The sequence below is a fragment of the Poecilia reticulata genome, chromosome 14 (genome assembly GCF_904066995.2).
Source record: "Poecilia reticulata chromosome 14, P_reticulata-male-v2, whole genome shotgun sequence".
NCBI lineage: Eukaryota > Metazoa > Chordata > Actinopteri > Cyprinodontiformes > Poeciliidae > Poecilia > Poecilia reticulata.
The window spans coordinates 26745252-26769594 of NC_088843.1; the positions used below are offsets into that span (position 1 = coordinate 26745252).

The 24343-nt window shown below is 39.0% G+C and overlaps 1 protein-coding gene across 3 annotated transcripts in view; it reads left to right on the plus strand.

Annotated features, from left to right (window-relative positions):
* LOC103476244 (rho GTPase-activating protein 7) overlaps window positions 1–22677 on the plus strand; it is a 116938-nt gene extending 94261 nt beyond the window's left edge. For 2 of the 3 annotated variants that reach the window (XM_008428442.3, XM_008428445.3), the window contains exons 9-18: window positions 128–289; window positions 7546–7708; window positions 8969–9167; window positions 11047–11260; window positions 14092–14206; window positions 14294–14479; window positions 16924–17153; window positions 20447–20620; window positions 20959–21011; window positions 21092–22677. In XM_008428442.3, the coding sequence (XP_008426664.2) occupies window positions 128–289; window positions 7546–7708; window positions 8969–9167; window positions 11047–11260; window positions 14092–14206; window positions 14294–14479; window positions 16924–17153; window positions 20447–20620; window positions 20959–21011; window positions 21092–21180 (1585 nt within the window). In that variant the 3' untranslated portion in view covers window positions 21181–22677. The remainder of the gene's footprint in view (window positions 1–127; window positions 290–7545; window positions 7709–8968; window positions 9168–11046; window positions 11261–14091; window positions 14207–14293; window positions 14480–16923; window positions 17154–20446; window positions 20621–20958; window positions 21012–21091) is intronic. The other variant, XM_008428444.3, reaches the window with a different exon arrangement.
* The last annotated feature ends 1666 nt before the right edge of the window (window positions 22678–24343 follow it).

Consider the following 24343-nt stretch of genomic DNA (forward strand, 5'->3'; position numbering starts at 1 on the left):
TTTAGATTCTTCAGAGAGTTATTGAAGGTGATGGCTGTTGGCAGGAAAGATCTCCTGCAGCCATCTGAATCTGAACAAGCCTGAACTGTTCCTAACTGGTCTGAGAGCCATGCTGTGTGTCCCACAGGGTGAGCCGGTCCAGACAGCAGAACCGGGCCTCCCTGACCTCCAGTCCGGGTCTGGAGATCCGGTCCGTCTCCCAGATCCTCCGGCTCCAGAAGCTGTCTCTGCTCAAACTCACCGCACTGATGGACAAATATTCCCCGTCCAGCAAGCAGGGATGGAGCTGGTAAGGCCCGATAAGGCGTGGTGGGGGATTTCATGCATGGAAAAACAAATGGTGGGGGGGTGGAGTTGGCAGGTTGGTGTTTGAGACCCACAGCTGTGTGGAGAAACTTCTTCAAGCAAACAACTGTGTGAAGGAGGGCAGGTGGGCGGGTGGGAGGGTAAATATTTCAGGCAGACAGTCATTCATTATTCATAACTCAGGTGCCGGGGTTAGAAAAAAAAAACAGAACATCAAGAAGAAGAAGAAACTGCTTTCCATGTGCCTGAGCTGGAGCTGTTCTGATTCATGAAATTTTGCACGTGGCAGCTGTGAGAAATGTTTTATTTCACACCTGGCAGGTGGTGGGGGCAGCTGATTGAAATTCTGAGGCGAGTGCAACTCAGGGGAGAGAAAAATATCGACAAGAGTCAAACAAATAACAAAGAGTTCAAAGAGGAACACAACCAGAACAGGAACCAGAACAGGAACCAATTTTAATGTTGAAGAACAAACTTGGAGATGTCAGTTTATCCAACTTTACACATTTAGCTGAAGTTAAAGGGGCAGTATTATCTGTTTTCCAGGCACATGGTGCCATTTTATAGTATTATCAAGTAATTATGTTACCATCAGTTATTTTACAAATGCTGTATATATAAAATATTACTTAAAATAAATTTACTTCCTGATGTAATATTTTGAAATGGGACCTTTGTCCTTCTTTGTTAAACTCCACCTTCAGGAAGTCATCATTAAGCCTTTAACAATGTTTTTACGAGCATTTCACTGTGAAATAGCTCCTACAATGCGCTCAGCAGATGTGCTGTTCCACCGGGTGTTTGCTAATTACTGCTGGCTAGTCTGAAGGAGCAGGGGATGGCTGTTCTGTGAAGCTTGGGAACTGCTGCTCCGAAAAACGGAGCTGCATCTTGAAGGGGAGCTCTAGGGGGAGAGGTCCTCCCAGGAGTTTTACCCAGCTAAATTGTTGCCATGGAGATTAAAGGATTTCTCAAACATGCATGAAAGAATCAATGCAACCATTGATCCCTTTTTGATGAGGGAATAACGTTACATCATGATGTAACACTCAAAAATAGTTGATTATACTTCCCCTTTAAAGCGTGTCAACCATTTGTATTCTTTTATTTATTTTTTGTGGCTCCCAACTGCAGTTCGAGACTTTGTCCTGCCCAACACAGGTGGTTGATTCAGATGGACTTTATGTAAGGAGGGTAAAATTATTATTGGCATAATTTTCTCACAATGGAAAAAGTTAAGTACAACACAAAGTATTTGTCTTTTTATAACCAAGCATTTATAATAAGTCTATTCATAGACTTTTATTGACTCCTAAAATTCTTTTATAAACACATTATTGGGCCAATAACCTTTCAAACTAGGAATGGTCAATTATCTTACTGTTCACTATTGTAAGTTTTGTTTTTATTGTCATAACTCTGCCTGCTTGGTTTAGCAGCAATAAGAATAGTTGTTGCTTTTCTGTTTTGAATAAATGCCTTTAAGTATTATGAAATATTTGAGAATTGATGCTACAGGAATCCATTGGAAATGTTACAGAAGATGTTAAACTCTCAACATTGTGTGTCTATGGGCTGTGTAGCATTCGCTCATTATTATGTGGATGCTGCTGTTGTATGAAACAGCAGTACTGAATTACTCTCTGCCCAGCGGTGTTCTGTATTTTACCGTTATGTTGTCAGAGTGAGATGTGGGTGATGTTTTGAGCGGCAGCTGCCGTCCATCAGTCAGTCTTGTTTTGACAGCGCCTGCACCAATGCTAGAGAAGTAAAAACTTTACTCAACTTTCCACAGTAGGTGCCACTCACAAATCCATGCAAAAGACCCTCATCCTAGTGTGGCGCTACACGGCATGTGGCTCAAAGCGAATGAAAAGCAGGACGGTTGAAGCCTGACAGCCTTTGCGTTGCTCTTTACCTCCAACTACTGCTGCGTTCACTCCACAACTTTATGGTTTCTTTATTTTTTGCCATCTCATTGTTTCACTTTTGCAGTCCAGACCTTTCTCACGTTCAAGTCTAGAAACCTAACCTGAGTTTTGAGTCCCGACGTGTTGCTTTTGGAGATCTTTAACCTACTTCATGCTGTCAGACATGTTATGTTTAAGGGATTTCTTGGCTGTACACATCCTTGAGGAATTAGTCTAGTAGTACTGAGTGAAACTGAACTTGGCTCCACAAAGGTGTTAAATCACAGTTTGAGTCATGATTTTTGCACATGGTTCCAGGTTCATTTTGATCTTTTTTTTCCTCTTTGTAAAACCATAATTTGAAAACAGCTTTCTGTATTTAAAATTGTACATTTAAGTGTGTCAAAAAGGCAAAAAGTAATATTCTGTGGCACTGTATAATGTCAAGTCAGGAGTCTTTCCTAAAATCATGTAGGTCACAACTTAACATTTTCAATTTTATTTTTTGCAGTACTCTCATTTGCTGATTAACTTTATTTTGAGGCTTCCTCTGCTTTTATTCATAAAAATAAACAGAAATGAACAAATTATGTACATATGATGAAAGCAAAATGGCAAAGTGATAAAGGATGAAACATTGGGGAGAGAAATTCATGTTTATTTTAATAAAAAACTTCCAGAGCTCACATCACTTCTCTCCCGTTTATTCTGTATGGAGTGAAAATAGTCTCAAAATATCTGTGTGTGTGTAAAAAGATTTGTGTGTGTAAAATAATTTGTGTGTGTAAAATGTTTTGTCTGTGCGTAACAGGATTTGTGCGTGTGTAAAAAGATTTGTGTGTGTGTAAAAATATCTATGTGTGTGTAATACTCAATTTGTAAAACTTAAAAATAAAATAAACCTTCTCCTACGCCTATACATGTTGAAAAAGTACACACAAATCACCTGGTACACATACACAAAACTGCATTTACATACAAATCCGGTTACGAGTGCACAACTATTTTTGAGACTCATTTCACGCTTCGGGGAAGCTCCCAGATTTGTGTGTAGATGGTGCGTTTACATGCTAGTAAAAGCTGGGACATCTGAGTTTTGCTCGGAGTCTAATGTTTTTATCCTCTGAACGTTTCTCACTATGCTTGTGCGGAAGTGGCAAATACGCTAGTTCGCTGGAAAACGGTAGATCTCAGCACTTCCTTATAATATCCTTAAATTATTTATAGACATATTGTGCGTTTTTGAACGGTACAGGAGACTAAGTGGTCTGAAAAAGGACCACTGGGTGGCGGAATGGTACGCTGGCTGGAAAAATAGCCAGGCAAACATGAGGAGTTTACATAGTGTCTTTACTTTAAAATCATTTTGGTTTACATTTGTTGAAAGTAAATTACAAATATTTAGCCATAGTTTGACCACTGCTTTATGACAGAAAAAAAGTTTGATGTCACAAATATATGATTTTAATAGAGGCATCATTCAATTTATACTGTAGAAAGAAGATGACAAAAGTATTTCCTGAATTAACTTTAATGGACAGAGGACAGATTAAATATTTAAGATTGCAACAAATCTGTTGAATCTTTAACAAAATAAGTTCAGATTAACACGGGTGGATTCACAGCTACCTAAAGTTAACAGTGAAATGTCTTAAAACTTACATGGATGTTGAAACATTGACTATAATCAATTAAAAGAAAACACCAAAAAGATGTGTATTCAAAGAAGACCAAGGCAGATTGAGGAGACACCATAACATCTACCAACAGAGCAGGTTAACTACTGTAGTTTGAAAGGCTTCTTGGTTCAGTCGACGGCTCAGTTTAAAACTTCAGGTTTTGGTGTTGAACCTCCTTGAATCTCAGCTGCTGATTGTCTGAAGATGCAGAGAAAAGTACAAATAGACAGTTAGTGTTAGAAAAATTATGTTGATTTTCCTGATCAGCTGATGCACTGACAGACCTGACTGTGAGAACATTACTTGAATCATCACAATGTATGTAGAATTTTTTCTTTTTATGTTTATCAAATGTTTTACATTAAATGTTTTGCTGTAAAGGCTATTTTTGCAGTGGTGCTATAAATGCATAAAATATTTATTTTCTTTATGTGTTTATTAGCTGTCAATTGTGTCAAAATATCAATTGAGAAAGAAATTTACTGCTTGTGAAAATCTAAAACATCTGAATATATTTTACCATCTACATTAGTCAACATGAAATGAAGACAAACAGGAACAGCAGACGAGGTATATATTTGTTTAAGGGTCAATGAAATGGGGTCCAGACAGAAACACAATTTAATCTAAAGAATCTGGAGGATGTGTCACCATGAAACATTTTTACATCTTTTACAAAACTCAGATGTCCCAGCTTTTACTAGCATGTAAACGCACCATCTACACACAAATCTGGGAGCTTCCCCGAAGCGTGAAATGAGTCTCAAAAATAGTTGTGCACTCATAACCGGATTTGTATGTAAATGCAGTTTTGTGTGTGTGTACCAGGTGATTTGTGTGTACTTTTTCAACATGTATAGGCGTAGGAGAAGGTTTATTTTACTTTTAAGTTTTACAAATCGAGTATTACACACACATAGATATTTTTACACACACACAAATATTTTTACACACGCACAAATCCTGTTACGCATGGATAAAACATTTTACACACACACAAATCATTTTACACACGCACAGATATTTTGAGACTATTTTCACTCCATAATTCTGCACTAAAGTGACAATTTATGGTCTTAATGAGATTTGTGTTTTGCGTCCTACACAATAAAGACAAATTCATTCTTATTAATATTAAATAAACATCCAGAAACTCTACATGTTTGCTTTGAAGAACACTTGTGTATTTCTGGACACAACCTGCTTACTTTATGCTTTAGAGGAAAACCAATTAGATTTTTGTACACAGTGTTACGCTCAATGAGATAAAGCTCAATATGGGAAAGAGCATTTAAACAGAAACTCCTCCTGAAATTACTCCTCATAGATATTCGTCTTTAATTTTCAGGATCAGACGTGTGTTTGGAAGGAGATGGAGGAAAAAGTCAGAAAAATACTAATGATTTGGCTCCTTTACATCACTTCTGTTTTATATTATTGACTTTATTACATCCGCCTCTCGCCCGGAACGTTAGCTGGAGATGGGCACCAGCAACCCTCCCGACCCCACTGAGGGACAAGGGTGAAAGAAAATGGATGGATGGACTTTATTACATAATGAGGCTTTTAGAGAAATCATGTCCTCTAAAGAAGACATTAAGGAACAATTTATAGAGCAAAACAGCAGGTTTTTACAGGTACAACAAAGTAAAACCTATTTTTCCTCACATAAAATTTGAACACTATATTCCTGTGTCTCAAAATGGATTACATGAAAATGTTCCAACATCTCCATTTTTATCCCTATAGTAGGAGAATCCAAAATTATGAAAAAAAAAGTCATTACATGTGGCAAAAGAATTCTCATAATAAATTAACCAGCCAATAAGTCTAAATTTAAATATGAATTATGTGTGGAAAAAAACATAGAGGATTTTTATAAAACTAAGGTAAATATGTGGATTATAATGCTTTTTTGTAGACATTGGCCTAGCTTAGTTAGCATGGGGATTGGAAATTGCAGGTAAGCTATCTAAAAAATGTGAAAATTACAACTATCATAGTTCCTACATATTTACGCTAAGACTTAAAAAAATGGGATAGAAGACAAATTTAAGCAATCAGAATATGATGCTTTAATAAGTTTTAGCCAAAATAAGCTAATTTCTTGCTAGTTAGCATGCTATCTATGTTAAACCTAACAAAGTCTTGGCAGTTTAATGGTGAAATATTTATTTATAAACTCCATGACCACATTCAGTACACTCGCACATAATTTCAAACCCCTGCTGCTCTTTATATAAGGTGAGCACAGACTGAAAACAGACAAAGATATTTTGTTCATGTTTTACAACTTTCCACCTGGATAAGTTTCAAAGAAAATGTTAGCATTTTGAATCTTTTGGAAAAAAAAAAAGTAAGTAAACAGTTTCCCATTGTCAGTTTAATTTAATCCATTCTATCCACCATGTAGATATAGAAGAGAAATCTAGACTAAGTTATAAAACTACATCAGACTTCACATATTCACAAGTGGCCACAGCTGCACCACAAATAGCTGGAAACTGCTAACTGACCTAAAGGGTTACAGCTGCTGAGGTTTCAGTTTTAATTTATAATATTTAGATTATCTTGATGTTCACCAAGATTGCAAAAATAAAAAGGCTTTTTATAATCCCACATAGCAATATTAACATTTTTGGTGATTTTTTTGGTTTCTAGAACTCTTTATCTATTTTAATCTATAGAAATCCAAAAGACATGGAAGATATAGTAAACAAGCATTCTCCCTTTGTTTGCTTAAAGACAGGAAGTTAAGTTAATTGCATTTTTTATATCAACAAGCAGGAGATTTATAGGTATACTTCTAATTTTTGGACTTCAATTAAATGACAGTTGAATCTAAAAGTAATTAAAGTGGAAAATGAAAACATTAATAATAAAAGTGTCCCTTCAGCACTCTTTAGCTTAATGTTCCTGCAGAAAAGGAGGGGGGGGGAGAAATCTCAATGGTTGAACAATCTATTCAAGTGTTATCATTTCAGCGTAATCACAGATCCCAAAGTGAGAACTTAATGATTAAAAATTCAGCAATTAACTGCTGATTGGGACAAAGCGTGGCACTCTGAGGCACTTTTCCTTGGAATAGCTCATTTGTTTCCGAGAGCCACTCTTGGATGTCATAGAAGAACCGGTGGGAGTAAAAGAGAGACGGTGCTTTGGAGAAAGAGCTGACAACAGAAGAATTTTTTTTTCTTTTGGGTTGTTTTAGCAAATCATAATGGTGTGTTTTTTATTAATAATTTAGGAAGCCTTGGGGAATACTCACCAGCGGAAAAGTGGACCAGATCTGCCCAAATCCATGAAGGCATTCAAAAATTGTAGTCTCTTTGATAAATGTCCATGTTTTTCCTCCAGTGGTGATTAGAGCAACACACACGTCTCAGAGATCACTGGGGAGTTATGTAACCAAAAAAAAATTTATTTTGGCTTTTCCTTCAAAAGGAAATGGATCCAACAGGCTGCCAAGCCGAGCTTTTTTTTTAAACTTGACTTAAAGAGATTACGAATTCCCAGATCATTTTCCTAACAGCTTCTCAGTCCCAATTAATTTCCATAACTTTTCCCTGTGCACATGTACACACTGTTGGATCGCTTTCTCATTCATCTCCGAGGATTACAGGGTCTAATGGGGCCTCTGGATTTTGCAGGACTGTTCCCAAAACTCTGACGAAGACCAAGATGACAGCAGAGGTGAAAGGTCGGCAGGTGTTTGGGGTTCCTCTGCTCGTCAGTGTCCAGCAGACAGGAGAACCACTTCCTCCCTGCATCCTCAGAGCACTGGTCTACCTGAAGACTGAGTGTTTGGACCAGGTAAATACCAAAGACCAGTAAAAAGTTTCAACAAAGCTTTGAGTAATATTGTTTTAGCAAAACATCTTCAATTATTTTCCCATTGCTTTGTCAGAACAAAGAATGGAGAACTGGGCCAAATCCAGTAGTGGGCACCGCTAACCTCAAAGCACAAATCATAAAACTCAGTTTGGCTGAAGCAACACACCAACACAAATAGCTGATGCGAAAACAATTCAATTCAAATTACATCTAATGAAGGACTACAACCCTTAAGCATCAGTTTACCTTTGACATAACATACACATTTCAGAATTTTTAGATATTGTATAACTTGTTCTCTACTGTCTGTTTTTTTGTTCCTGTATGTTTCTTGAAATAATCAACTAACTTAGTAATCGGTTAATTACCGATTACTAAAGGAACAGTAATTAAGCCAAAAATGTACAAAAAATAGTTACATTTTGCATTTAAGATGAAACAAAAACTTTTGTCCGTAAATATGTTTCACCCAAAAGTCAAGTGACCTAGATTCAGCTTCGCCTAGTTCAAATTCTGCAAATAAAAAAACATTTTAAAAAATTCCAATTAAGTACATTTTGCTTTCCAATTATTAATTGATTGATCCAAAAAATGATCAGCAGATTAGCTCTACTATGTATTGACTGCATGATAAGTCATTTAGAAAGGGCTGAACTTAGAAGTATTGTTAGAAGTATGTTTTTAGCTGTAGCAGCATCCATTGATCAAGCCTTCACTAAAGTTCATGCTGTTATTGCTTTTAAGACCATGAAATGTTTATTTTCTTATTTTAAAAAGGGAATTAGATTTATTTGCATATTGTAATATATTTCTAATGTATAAAAAGGGTTACATGACAACTGTGCTGATTTCTTTTATCCAATTAGTCATCAGAATAATTGATAGATTAATCAATGACAAAGGTAATCATTAGTTGAAGCCCTAGAAGCAGAGGAAACGGAACCACCGTGTAAAGTCTTCAACCCCTTCAAAATAAGAGCATCAAAATAAACAGCTAACAACTTGAATTAACATTAGATAACCGAAACTTCAACACAGATGTCAAACTTTATTAATGAAAGTTTGCAAAACAGCCAAGTAATTAACACTTTAGAATTCATTTGGAAGAATTAATTTAGGGGAAGCTAAATGTGTTCAAAGTTATCAAAAGCACAAAATGAAAAATGAGTGCATTAATGGAAGTGTGCAAATTAAAACAGTAACATTCCTGTTGTTTTTTGAATGTTTTGTTTCTGTCAGTTGGGTCTTTTCCGGAAGCCTGGGGTGAAGTCTCGTATCCAGTACCTGCGTGAAATGATTGAGTCGGATCCAGACAGATTTTCGTTCGAGGGTCAGTCAGCCTTCGACGTTGCCGACATGGTGAAGCAGTACTTCAGAGACCTACCTGAACCCATATTCACCAGCAAACTCTGTGAAACCTTCCTCCACATTTACCAATGTGAGCAGAAATGTTTTTAACTTGACTTTTTTATTATTTTGGATCTTTTTTAGTTGAGAACCAAATGTTTTACTTATCTAGGTTGCAAAAGAATAAGGTCCAGTTTTTGAAAAACAAGTGTTTTCTGCTGTGAAACAGGATTAAATGTAGAGATCATTGTCTGTGTTTGTAAAATAAGTTGGGATTGTTGATTTCAGTATATAATAAACATTAGATCCCAATTTAAGTATGTTATTTCTGTGGCTTTTGTCTTGGTCAGGTCTCCCTTGTAAAAGAGATTTCTGATTTCAGTGGGACTTTCTGGTTAACTGAAGATACAATACTAGCACACAAATTAGCTAACTTAGCCATTATCTGGCATAACTGACCACAGATGGCAAAATTGGTGCTGTCAGTATGATATGTGAACTGTTTGCATCAGTCATCAATAAGGATAGCTGCAGCTATCCTTATTGATAGGATAGCTGCAGCTATGATAGGTTATTGATAACGCATTGCACCCATAGTGCAATGGGTTATCAATAAATTTCCAAATACTTTTTGCTTCCTCTAAAAAGATGATGCTGAGTAGCGAACAACTTGCTTTATAACAGCAGGCTTCTATAACAAGCTCTGCTCTTACATTTGTTTTAATTTGCTAAATTAAAAAAAAAATGTTAAAAATGTCTCGAGTAAAGTCATTGTCAGAATAAGGCGTCCATCAACAGCAATGTGCAGCCTAAGGTGGCAGTTTTGGTCCAATATCCATCCAAGAATGATGCCCGTATCGGATTATATCGAATCTAGATTGGATGTTATGTTTTGCCTTACATCCAGTAGAAAACATCCATCCATTTTCTTCCACTTATCCGCGATCGGGTCGCGGGGGCAGCAGCTTCAGAAGGGAGGCCCAGACTTCCCTCTCCCCAGCCACTTCTTCCAGCTCCTCCGGGGAAACCCCAAGGCGTTCCCAGGCCAGCCGAGAGACATAGTCCCTCCAGCGTGTCCTAGGTCTCCCCTGAGGCCTCCTCCCGGTGGGACGTACCCGGAACACCTTACCAGAGAGGCGTCCAGGAGGCATCTTGACCAGATGCCCGAGCCACCTCAACTGGCTCCTCTTGACGTGGAGGAGCAGCGGCTCTACTCTGAGTCCCACCCGGATGACCGAGCTTCTCACTGTATCTCTAAGGGAGAGCCCAGCCACCCTGAGGAGGAAACCCATTTCAGCCGCTTGTATCCGTGATCTTTCGTGTATCTTTCGGTCATGACCCAAAGCTCATGACCATAGATGAGGGTAGAAAACAAATTTGGTCAACAGTAGAAAACAGCTTTCCAGAAAGGTTTTGTTGAACCAGCCTGCTTTTTCTTTGAAAACTATGAAGTTGTTCCACATGTAATAGGTTTATGAAGATGGAGACTATTTACTTTTAATTTGAGTAAAATTATTATGCAACTATTTTTAGTTTATCTTTTAATTGCAACACTTCTAGTTAATTTTCTTTAATTTCATAGTAAATAAGGATATTTTATCCAGTGATCTTTAATGAAAAGCACTTTGGTGCAACCAAATCTGCTTATTTTTAAAATGTATTAAACTATTGAAGGTGTTTTCCCAAATCCTGCTCTTGATAGACCAAATGTGTTTCTACTTTTATCAATAAAGCCCAAGAAATGTTGAGGACTCAATGACTTGCTTTTAAAAAGCAAACAGTCTGATTAGATAAAGGAGACAAAGGTTTGGCTACATATGCCTTTCCTGCAAAAATCTATTTACTATTTGGTTATTAAATTTGCATGCCTAGTTTATTGTTAGATTAAAAAATATAAAAATATGTGTGTGACAAACAAATTAAACCAAGTAACTTTGTACATTTACAAATCAAAGCTGTTTTACTTCCAGACTTTCCGAAGGACCAGCAGCTGGTTGCGGCTCAGGCGGCCATATTGCTCCTTCCTGATGAGAACAGGGAGGCTCTGCGGACACTACTGTTCTTCCTGCGAGACGTCGCAGCCTGTGTGGACGAGAATCAGATGACCCCCACCAACGTGGCCGTCTGTCTGGCGCCGTCTCTCTTCCACCTCAACACCATAAAGAGGGAGTCCAACACAGACAGGTGAGCAAAGACCACAGCTGCTGGGTTTAAAGAACAGAACACCGGTTCTACTGTTTAACCTGGTGCACAGTGCAGATTTTTTTATTTTTTTTTTATATTGCTAACTTACTTCTGTGGCATCAGACTTTCCTTTATTTATGTAGTTTCACGAGAAACTAAATTCAGCAGGCAGATTGTGTTACCTGGTCTGACATTAGCAGCATCTCCATAACGTCTCCTTCCACCTCTCTTAATAGAGAACATCTGGTTAAATTTCAAAATACGAGCATCAACATAAATGTTTTAATAGCTAATGGTAGAGATGTTTACAAGTAAGTAGGGCAGAATGTTTATATTTTGCCATTACATTAAAAACTAAATCCTTTTGGTTACTGAAAAGATGTGAAACTGACATAAGTAAATAAAAACTATGATGGAGAATTAGGGACATACTAAGAAAACAAAAAAATAAACACAATTACGAGAATAGTAATTATATTAGCAACTCAAATATTGTAATATTGTAATGTAATATTATGACTTATTTTAGTAATTTTATGACTTTGTTCTCATAATTTTATTTTTATAATTTTTTTCTTTAGTATGGCCCTAATATAATAATTTAAAGATTTTAAAAACGACATAATTCATAAAATAATGTCATTTAAACATGTCTGTAGATAAAGAAATTGTACTCTTAACAATTTTTTTTCCAACTTCTTAACAGTCACCGAAGGGGATTTTTGTAAATTTCTGAAATATTTCTGCTGCTGGAACTAGCCAATCAGTGCTTACTCTTTAGAAATTCCCACTTTGAGTCTGCAGAGAGCCCCCTCTTGGGTGTGGGGGATCTGATCCACATTGTCCTGTTACATAAGTTCCTACAGTTTTATAGTAGCTCTGCTGTTTGCTGTTGCTTCAGGTTTATCTTAAAATTAAACAGAAGATGAGAGAAACTCAAGAGTTTTTTCAATTACAAATTGGTGAGGCACTAATCAGTTAATTCTATCCAAAAGAAAGAGTATTTTTGTTATTTAGGCCTAACATCCTGTTTGGATCTTTGTTTTTTCACTGTTTAAAGTGCTTATTTTCACCTTTAGCTCTTATTAGTGACATAAACCAGATTCTTTTTTCTGCTTCTGCTGCGTCAGAAGGAGGTTCTGTTTCCGAGTGGTTCCACTCCCATGAACCGTATCAAATCTGGACCAGATCCAGATCCAGCACTGACCTCAGTGCTTCAAATACAAAGTTGTTGGCTCAGTTCACACCGAGAGAGAAAATTATATAACCTTCACAAATTTCCATCTGGCCTCAATTTCACCCCCTGATATGAGAGGAAATATGTGCCAGTCATCGTCTTTGAGCTAAAATGGGAATAATAGAAACAGAGAACTAACGGGTGAAATGCAGATATTCAGTTAGACTTACTGGACTCAACATAGTGGTGAGTATGTTAGCAGCTTCCTAGTGTTCAAATATTGATGTCTGTTTTAATTTCCCTGAAAAACAAACTCTAAAATAACGTTTCTCAACGGGGGCATTCAGAGGATGGCAGGGGGCACTGGTGGAAATTTTTACAAAAGATTACTTTTTAATCGTGAGTTAGGTTGTGCAATAAAATGGTTATAGGCTTACTAATGTCTTCTATATGTCAGACCAGAATTCTAAAAGTTATTTCTAATTTTGGGTTTAAAGCTTTTTAGCAACACTAGGCAACTAAAGAATGAAAGTTAAGAAGCAATGTGTAAACTTAGTTTATTTGTAAAAATAAAAATATTTTGTGCATGTATTTTAATTTTTCAACTTTGAATCAAATAATTACTTTAGTTTACAAAAACTAATATATGAAATAAGAAAAAATGAATCACATAAAAAAAATTTTTGTTGTTGTAAAATGGAATCAAAGCTTACAGGTCAGTACAGTATTTAGCTGTAATGATGGTTTAATAGCACTATAAATAAAACCATTATTATACTGAGATTGAACAGTCTGTTTCATTCCATAAGTGCCTCCTGGATCTAATTAGCACCATACCTAAATTTACTTCCATTTGAAATGCGATGTTCAATGAATAATTTCTAATTAATTACATATCTGATTTACAGGAAAAAACAAGTAATTTTGTACAAGTCGTTGTAAATTAAAGCATTAAAGGGTTAAATTTAAGACCCTTTAATGCCTTTAAAGGACTACGGGAATAAAGGAGCTGTTGAGTATCCTTTATTAGTTTCAACAGCTTCAGGGTCGAGTTGGTTCATTTCTTCGTTAATAAAATTAGTGCTTTTAAACTCGAACATTAAAAATATATTGCAACTTAATGTGTTCTTTTGAAATTAAAAGGCTTGTTACATTTTCTTTCTGTACTTTTTATGTAATACTTTGAATTGTATAAGCACTGCAGAAAAAATATAACAAACAGAATTTGTTTCCCTTACCACCTTCATCCTTCTCCTCATATCTGATTTCCTCTTCACCCTTTAATCACCTCCTTTTCCAGCTCTTTGTTTTCCTTCCTGGTTTTTCAACTCCACCTCTTCCTCTCTTTCCATTTTGTGCCTTACTAATTTAACCAGCAGCTGCCTCCCAGCTGGTGTAGTGTAGCTGCTGTTTGTCATGATGAAACTCTGATAAACCAACAAAAACTAAACAGAAATTTCTTCACATAAACAAGATTCAACATGAACATTTTCCAAAGTACAAATTTAAATCCTGGTTCTGGTTGAAATGCTAAGGTTCACTTCATACACATTTCTAACAGTAAAATTTGAGCACTTTCCAAGCATTTTTAATGTAAGTTTTCAAACTTTGATCCAGAACCACATTGAACTGAGGTTCTGTATTGTTGCTGTAGATCGGGTCACAGGAAGTACAGTCTGGGTCGACCGGACCAGCGTGACCTCAGTGAGAACCTCGCTGCCACTCAGGGACTATCCGTCATGATTACAGAGGCACACAGACTTTTTCAGGTACTCCTCAGCCGCAACAAGATAAATTAAATTTCAATTTGATTTTACAACAGAAATGTTTCTGAATAAACTAAATGCATTCTGCAGCTTCCAGAGTTTTGGCCTGGACAGAGTTTAATAGAGGATTGGTCTGAAGGAGGCGATGAGGATCTGGAGGAGAGAAGAAACCGTCTGCAGCAGAGAACGCAGCAGCTGCTGAGCGATGCTCAGGAGAAGAGCGGAGGCTGGGAGAACCATCCGGCCCCGCAGGACGTGGAGCTGGCCTTCAAGAAGGTGAACAGACAGGAGGAGGCCATAACAATACAAGGACAAAGGCTCCTCAGACAAGTGGCAGCAGAAATTACCAAACACATTGTGAAACTTCGAGTCGACAGCACTTGAGTTGGAAATATTTTTTTCTTAATTTTTTTTCCAAATATGCTTTTACATATTTGTTAAAACTGTCATCATGTCATGAGAGTAATATGCGATGGATAATCTGTGAAAAGATTAACCTTTTTTTAGAGTTTCTATACTGATATAACTGATTAACGATTAATCAATTAGTAAATTAGTTGACAATTATTTGAGTAATCCATTAGTTACCATTAATCCAATTAATTGTTTCATCCCTGAAGCGTCTAAATCAGTGTTTCTCAACCTTTTTTGGGCCAGTGCCCCCCTAGCCTTCATCCAGGTCCCTCACCGCCCCCACCAAAGAATTTGCAGGCTTCTTTGCACTGACCATTATTTTATCATTAATATTACTATCACTATTGTAGATGTTTTGATTTTTTGCTTGTTTCTGTATTTATCATCAAAAATAATTTCCCAGAGAACAAAAAAGTCATGGGAATAGAAATTATTTTCACAGGTGTCTACGGAGACAGAAACATGGATTATATCTTTATATAGACCTGTCTATTGATTTATAGATTAATAGTTTTACTGGACAGAAATGACAAAGAACAAATCTGGTTCTTATTCAAATCCTAATGAGTCAAATTGAAAGTGTCATGGAGTCATCAGCCTCATGACATTAACACTGACATGAAAAATAATATTGAAGAAATAAATATATAAAATCTAATTAAAAACATAAATAAGTGATCAGTTCTTTACTGTTATGGTCTGTAAGATATATTTATTCTCAGTATTAGATATGGTCTCAACAAACCCATGACATTTCAACAATATTATTTTACCTTTTATCTGGAAATAGTGTCTGTTTATTCTTGCCATTCTGTCCTCTGTATTAATTATTGCTCAAAAGGTCTTGCCATACCAGTTTATTCCTCCGTATTTACTTTAGTTTCTTAGTTTATTCTTGCATTTTGTTCTTCATTCATTTCCATTTAGTTTCATTTGATTAGTTTTATCCTCTGTTGGTTTATTGCTATGTCCACTTTAGTTTCTTTCTTGTTGCTAGATTTATTTTATCATTTATTGACGCTCATCATCAGTAAACTCATCACCTGCTGCTCCATCTAATCGTCATGTGTTTCACATCATGTGTTGATTTTTTCACTGTTCAGCGTCGGATTCTCTGTTTTTATGCCATAATTCACATCTAGTTCGTCGCTTCGTTTTATGTCCCGATTCTCCTGTTTCAGAGTTTTGCGCAATGTGAACGTCTTCTTTTTAAGCCCCTAAGGTGCAGGGCGGTCGGGAAGCGTATCGATGGGGAAAAGGCAGACTGACATAAACCTTTTAAAACAACGGAAACAATTTTTGCATTCTGATTATTGAAATTTAAAAGTGCTGTGTTGTTCTATCACCCCCGTTTCATGTCGGACCACTTACAGCACCGGTGTTAAGGAGGGTTTTCTTGATTTCTTAATTTAAATGGATTCATTTTTCAGATGGATACACAGTGAGGGTGTCGTGATTTTAGCTACCAGTAGCAGGAGAACGGAGCTGCGCCAAGAAGCTAACAGAAGCTAACAAACACTGAGAAGAGCTGCCATCGATACAGCTGCAGCCAAGCATGATTTAATGTTACACAATACAGTTTTACGAAGTTGCTCAAAGTCTAAACTGGCATTGTTGTACATTTAAGGTGTAAAGTTTACCTTCGACCAAACGCCCCCCAAAGGCATCCCAGCGCCCCCCTTTTGTAAAAATGTCCGCCAGCGCCCCCTGCCGTCCTCTGAACGCCCCCTGGGGGGCGGTACCACCCACGTTGAGAACCGCTAGACTAAAGCGTCTTTCAGAACATTTGAAAGACGTACAAAGAAGATCAAAACAACATAAACCAACAAACAAAAAGAAACGCAAAAATCAAATATTTTGGAGATATTCAAATTTGAAAAATTGAGACAGTCTATTAAGGTCATGTTTTAAATCCCTTAAGTGTCGATTGTATTTTAAAGAGAGGCCCAATTTCATGACCATGTGGCGTTAAATTACAAAGTCACATTCCTCTTAAGTCATATATATACAGCAATTTTATAACTGAAGGCTACTCCTTGATTGTACTATAAAAAAGCACTATGTGCCTGAAAAATTTATGATACTCTCCCTTTAATATGTTGTCAACTAATTTATGGTCAGTAAGTAAATAAATTCCCTAAAAACCTTTCCGTCACTCAGTCAATTGTAGCATCACATATTTTTATAATGTCTCTAATAAATAATTTTAAATTTCTAGATACCATAAATGTAGCTGTCTTTTTTTGTGTGTATATAAAGTGATAACATGTTGACATGGCGATGACTCCTGCTATATTGGTCCTCAGATGAGTGACGGCTGCCCACTGTGGACATGGCGAGGCTGCGTGGAGGTGGCCGCTCCGCAGCAGGAGCTGCTGCAGCGGCTGCTGAGGGAGCAGCCGCTGTGGGAGGCAAACCTGCGCCGGGCTGCCGTCGTCCGCGCTCTTTCCAAGGACGCCGAGGTGTACCGCTACACGCTGCAGGGCCGGGGCCACGCACTGGGTTCGCAGCCCCCGCAGGAGACCCTGCTGCTCAGGTAATGAGGCAAACCGGCTCTGCGGAGCGGCGAGGACGGACGAGTCACCGCACAGTCGAAGCATCGGTTTGAGTGAAATGAAACAGCGTTTTTCGTTCATAGGGTTGATGAAAGTTTAAACATAGCCTGGAGTCAGAGGAGACATGTAGTCGGACAACATCGCTGAACGCCGCTTCCTGTTCCCCGTCTTCATGACAGATTACATAAACTTTAAATTACTCCACGAGAGGAAAATGGAAAAGCACAACAGTCGTGTTGAGCAAATCTCATTGGAAGAAAAAAACAAACACCTAACGTTTTATTGCAGGCCGTTTTAACACAAGATCGGCTTCATGCTTAGATTCCAGATATCTGAAACTGGTTTATGACTAGTTAGTTAAGATATTTCTAATTATAGTTTAACTAGTGTAAATGATGTCAGACTTTATAGCAGGCCATTTTAACATAAAAATTGTTTTTGTCTGACTATCTGTAAGATGTGGTATTACAGTCAGTTATGAAAATTTAAAGAAGTCCTAAAATAGTCACAATGATACAAGTATAAGGTCATAATATGACATCATTCATAATATGACTATCCTCATAATTTTATTTTTTCTCAGTATTGCCATGAAATTCCGAAATACTAAAATTTCAATGACGAATAAAAAACAATTACAACAGTTTTTGAGAATTTACCTTTTCAAGTGTGTTTGTCAGAAAAAAATAAATGTGAAGTTCTTTGCAGATTTCCAAAGCAGTCTTCAAGTTCACAATGTCTTGTGTAAAATAAAAAATAACACAGATCTTCATCTTTGACATTTAAAATTTAAATAATCCTTTCATTTTCATTTTGGTATTGATACAACTACCCATTAACAAACTTAATAAAAAGCTTTATCTTCATTCGATTAGCACATCCATCCATCCATCCATCCATCCATCCATCCATCCATCCATCCATCCATCCATCCATCCATCCATCCATCCATCCATCCATCCATCCATTTTCTTCCGCTTCATCCAGGGTCGGGTCGCGGGGGCAGCAGCTTCAGAAGGGAGGCCCAGCTCCTCCAGGGGAACCCCAAGGCGTTCCCAGGCCAGCTGAGAGACATAGTCTCTCCAGCGTGTCCTGGGTCTTCCCTGAGGTCTCCTCCTGGCAGGACATGCCCGGAACACGTCACCAGGGAGGCGTCCACGAGGCATCCTTACCAGATGCCTGAGCCACCTCAACTGGCTCCTCTTGACGTGGAGGAGCAGCGGCTCTTACTCTGAGTCCCTCCCGGATGACCGAGCTTCTCACTCTATCTCTAAGGGAGAGCCCAGCCACCCTGCGGAGGAAACCCATTTCAGCCGCTTGTATCCGTGATCTTGTTCTTTCGGTCATGACCCAAAGCTCATGACCATAGATAAGGGTGGGAACGTAGATCGACCAGTAAATCGAGAGCTTCGCTTTTTGGCTCAGTTCTCTCTTCACCATGACGGACCGGTACAGCGCCCGATTCACGGCAGACGCTGCCCCAATCCGCCTGTCGATCTCCCGTTCCCTTCTTCCCTCATTCGTGAACAAGATCCCCAGATACTTAAACTCCTCCACTTGAGGCAGGACGACCCCCCTGACCCAGAGAAGGCACTCTACCCTTTTCCGGCTCAAGACCATGGCCTCGGATTTGGAGGCACTGAGCCTCATCCCAGTCACTTCACACTCGGCCGCGAATCGCTCCAGCGAGAGCTGCAGATCACGATCTGATGAAGCCAACAGGACCACATCATCCGCAAAAAGCAGAGATGCAATCCTAAGGCCACCAAAACGGATCTCCTCAACACCTGAAAGTAATGAACAGAATTGGTGACAAAAGGCAGCCCTGGCGGAGTCCAACTCTCACCGGAAACGAGCCCGACTTAGTGCCGGCAATGCGGACTAGACTCTGACACCGGTCATACAGGGACCTGACAGCCCGTATCAAAGGGCCCGGTACCCCATACTCCCGGAGAACTCCCTACATGTCCCCCTCCTCCCCCTGGAATGTGTTCGAAGTTCTGCCAGAGGTACGAGTTAAAGCGCCATGTCAGAGGGGACTCCGCCAGACGTTCCCAGCAGACCCTACTACACGTTTGGGCCTGCCAGGTCTGACCGGCTTCCTCCCCCACCACCGGAGCCAACTCACTACCAGGTAGTGGTCAGTGGACAGCTCCGTACCTCTCTTCACCCGAGTGTCCAAGACATACGGCCGCAGATCCGATGAAACGATGACAAAATTGATGATCGAACTGCGGCCTAGGGTGTCCTGGTGCCAAGTGCACATATGGACACCCTCATGCCTGAACATGGTGTTCGTGATGGACAATCCGTGACGAGCACAGAAGCCGGGGTCCCCTCCCTTGGCTGCCGCCCGTAACACACTGCACTCGACCCCTTTGGCCCCTCCGACAGGTGGTGAGCCCATTGGAAGGGGGACCCACGTCTCCTCTTCGGGCTGAGCCCGGCCGGGCTCCGTGGGTAAAAGCCCGGCCACCAGGCGCCCGCCATCGTGCCCCACCTCCAGGCCTGGCTCTAGAGTGGGGCCCCGGTGACCAGCGTCCGGGCGAGGGAACACCAGATCCAAAGTTGTTGTGTATCATAACGGGTCTTCAGGCTGCACTTTTTCTGGTTCCTCACCTAGGACCTGTCTGCCTTGGGTGACCCTATCAGGGGCTTAAAGCCCCACACATCATAGCTCCTAGGATCATTGGGACACTCAAACCCCTCCACCACGATAAGGTGGCAGCCCAAGGAGAGGCAATGAATAGACATCTTACAGTTAATTAATTTTGAACAACTTGTCACACTGATGTCATTTGATTCGATTGATAAAATCATATTTTAACAATTTATCTTGAAAGCTCTATTCATGTGATCTACGGTTGGACAACACGACTGAAAGACTTATAGTGATATTTACCAGTTATTGATAATTATTGAATAAATTTGTTTTAAATACTGCTAATTTGGTGCTGTGACTTTTCCTGTTTTATCCAGTTTTCTCTCCACTCTGTTTTTTATTTTTAAGCAGTTATGAGACAAACCTTAAACTGCTGCTGCACAAGTTGCTCAACAAGTTATTGCTAGTTAACCAAAGAGTTGGTGAATTAGTTGATGCCACCAATCTTACTTAGCTCACAGTGAGATGTTGAGCAGCTAAATCTTTTCCTCTGCCTACGTATAGAGAAATATGTAGGCAGAGACGCCTGTGGGAGTATTGTGACAACTCCTGTAAACTCTAGATTGATCTTATGTCTTTGAACATTCTGAATCGCATTCTTCTTCCTATCAGAACCTGGCAAGCAGATCCGTCCTGTGGGCCTGTGTACCTGTCCTCCATGTCGACTGAGGTCCCTGAGGTCCAGATAGACGGAGTCAGGGTCCAGGTCCACTGCTGCCTTTACCTGCTGGAGCCCACAGGGGCCATCAGGACCCGACTGACTCACCTCTGTCGCACTGACACCAGGTAACTGCAGGCAGTCACTGGAGGCGAGCTGTAATGGTGGGAAAATAGTAGTTGGATTTTTATGTGACATAAATGACATAAAATTTGTTATCACGACAGGCCTGATTATGTTATTGTGATGCATTATAGTCTGCAACAAATGTTGCAACTTTAGTTCCCAATTGAACTGAGGAAAAAAGGAATCTAGCTTCCCATAATGGATCTCCCAGATTATGTTAGGCCTTTTTTGGAGAATTTTTTTTTGCTATGCTTCTGAGCACTAGAACTATAGAATGTCTGTGTTGTTGCTGTGAAAGACTCCAGAGGGAATCCACTTCCTAACTCGTCTTTTGTTTCAGGGGACGGTCTCTGGACTGGCACAGGAAGGTCAGCGGACACCTCCTGGTCTCGGGTTTGTTGGCGATCAGAGACTCCTTCAGAACCGACTACAAGGAAACTAAAATATGAGTCTGTCGCATTTTCCTCTTCTAGTGAAGAAGAGGAACAGGAGGCATCCAAGTGCCTCCAGTTTCAGGACACAGAGTAACAACATTCCCCTGAAATGTTTTGGAGGTTGCTGAAATCACTTCCTGGAGGCAAAGGAAGAAGCAGGGGAAATACTTCAGCTGCCTGGACAAAGACAGGAAATGAGGACAAATAACTGCAGACATTTAGTCCCCTAGATGTTTGGCTTCGGGGGAATTGAACCAACAACCACAACAAACAGCAGAGCTAAGAGACTCAAAAGAAAGAAAAGCGACAGTGTTGATCACCAGTGAAGAAGGAGAGCTCAGTGTTTGGTGTTCCTGGTGTGAAACAAACTAGAACATGGCAGACTATTTAAAATTTTGTTTGTGAGTAACGCTGGGATGGAGAAGGGAAGTAAAAGAATCACTCTGTGACGTACTGGAGCGTCTGCGCTGGTGATTCAGGACTAAAGCAAAGATCCGGCACCGGGCTTCCCTCCTGGACCTTAATGTTCAGCTAAGGCTACAATCACATGGCAGGTGATGCAACCCAGATCCAATGTTTTCACCAAAAAAATCTGATTTGTGCAATTTCCATAACTATATCAGACACATATCTAATTGTTTTTTGATCTGCAGTCTGAACGGTCATGAGTCACAATCCTGCATGTAAACAATGGTTGAAAACTAAAATGATAAACTTATAGCAAATCACAATCCTAGTCAGACCACTTCAGCCTCTGATGTCACATCCAGACAGACGAGGGTTAGCCTATAAATTACTTAAAATGTACAAAAAATTTTAAAATGGTACATTTCTGAAAGAACACTTAGAGCAGTAATTAAGCCAAAACTGATCAAAAATATGTTTTACATTTAAGATAAAGAAGAGCAACTTTTATCTGTGAGTATGTTTTACCCAGAACTCAGGTGGCCTAGCTGTAGCTTCATCTTGATTAAATTCTGTATAAAATAACTTCTATAAAGCACATTTTGTTATCCAATTATTACTGGGTTATAGTCAACAGATCAGATCACTGTGATCTGATCACTGCTTATAGTTTTTGTGTAATCAAAACAGTTTTTTTGTATTGACTACAGAAAAAAATCTAATGATCTTGTGACAATACTGTTGGCTTCCATTGCTGAATAAACTTTAAAATCAATCAATAGATGATCTATTATTACTTCCATAAACAGTGTCACATTCTACACACCTGGGTCACTTTGTGAACGTAAACCCTTCACATAGAAGTCTGATTGACATTGTAAAAAATCTAAATTAAGCATCAAGCCCTGCTGTGTGAACGCAGCCTTAGTGTAAAAACTGGATATTTGGAACAAAAGTGTTATGGTGTCTGGGAGTCGATGTATTCATTATAGATTTTTATGTACAGGCAAAGCTAAATATCTCCAAACATTTTGTTGCTCTTTGTGAATGACGGATAGTTTCTGCGTCTCTTTCTACTTGCCAAGTTGTGCCTGAAGCATTTTACTCTATCTCTGATTATTTAACTTAAATCCAGATGTTTTTGTTTAAACCTCCAGGAAAATAAGAGGTCTAACTTCATCAGTGCCAAACCGCTAATTAAAATGTTTATTTCTCTTTAAGACCTGCATCTTGTTTTGGGTTTTTTTTCTCTCCCCTCTGAGGCCTGATGTGGTGCCAAACAGATTACTGACGATCATTTCAGAGAAAGCTGGAGGAAAACAGCAGGAGTGAAGACGAGCTGCCACGCTGCGTCGCTGAAGAGAAGGAGATTAATACGTCTGGCAGAGTGCAGACTTCCTTATGTTGCTCCTGCTCTACACCCACTTCTGTCGTTTACATAAAACATATTTACATTTTTCATTTATCTGTGAGAGAAACCATAATCGCTTAGAGTGAGATGCCAGGGAAGAAACCGGTGAAAAGGTCCTGGTGGTGATGACTGCTCCAAACAGTAAGGAGGGGAGATAATTTATGTTAATTCCAGTAAAAGAGTGCGGGTGTTTAATTTCTGAGATGCGCTGCTGCATCTGGAGTTAAGAACCATGAGAACCGAGGCTGAACTCGGAGGTGAAGCATCGGTTGCAGGAGACTGAAGAACAGCAGAAATAAGTTTTTGTTTCAGAACATTTTGAATACTTTAAACAGACTTTGTCCAAATGAAACTCTGAATCTAGTCTTCACCCACTCTTGAAGGATGGAAAAACAACCAGTTGAATAAAATGGAATCGGCTTAGAAGAACACACACACACACACACACACACACACACACACACACACACACACACACACACACACACACACACATAAATAAATCAGCGTCATAGCTGAGTCAGATTTTAGAATAAAGAGAAATGTGCAATAAGTTCCGAAATATTATTGCTTTGCATAAACATAAAGAAGGATAGGTGACAGCGCCACCTGGTGGTAGATAGATGTTGTTTAAACTTAAAGCTGCAGAATGTATATTTAATAAAAACAAAGAAAGAAAATTGAGCTCCTCGGTCTTCTCCTGGTACTAACTGCAGAAATCCATCGCTTAGTCAGAAACAGCCAATCAGAGCCAGGAGGAGGGACTTAGCGTTGTCAATCACTCATGCTCACCAGCACCCCTTTGCTCTCTGCTATGTTACAGCTGATTCACCACAACATAGCCTGCCACCAGTGCTAAGGCCAGTTAGCATAGCCACTGATGACAGCAGGTAAACTGAAGACCTATGATAAATGAATTTAAGACACTTCAAGGCTTTTTTTAACGATGTGTGGAGTTGACTGACTGGTTGCAATGAATTTTATTGAGGGATATAGAATAAAGGAGTCTGAATACAAAACTTGTGACATTCCTAAAATAACGGCCACTTTTGACAAAAAAAATATATAGATATGTTTTTTGCCAAGTGTTTTCTCTCTCCCCCTCCCCGAAAACATCTTTTGATAATAAAATGGCAGGTTTTTTCCTTTGTCAAAATCACTCTCTTTTTCTTTCAAAACAGAAAACACTTTTGGCAAACATGACTTAGGCCATTATTTTAGGGAGGTGACAAATTGTTTGCATCATTTTTCATATTTCTAAAATTTTCAAAAAAAATATATGGTCAACTTTACACTTTATAATTCTGCCCTACTTTGTGTTAGTTGTAACTTGAGAGAAGGTAAAAAATCTTCAGTGAACCTATAATTACTACAAAATGTGTAAAATGTTGGCATCTGTTGTGAAATGGAGACTCTACATTTAGGAGAATTACGCTCCACGTGAGGTCGCCCCCTTCTGGCCATCAGATAAAATT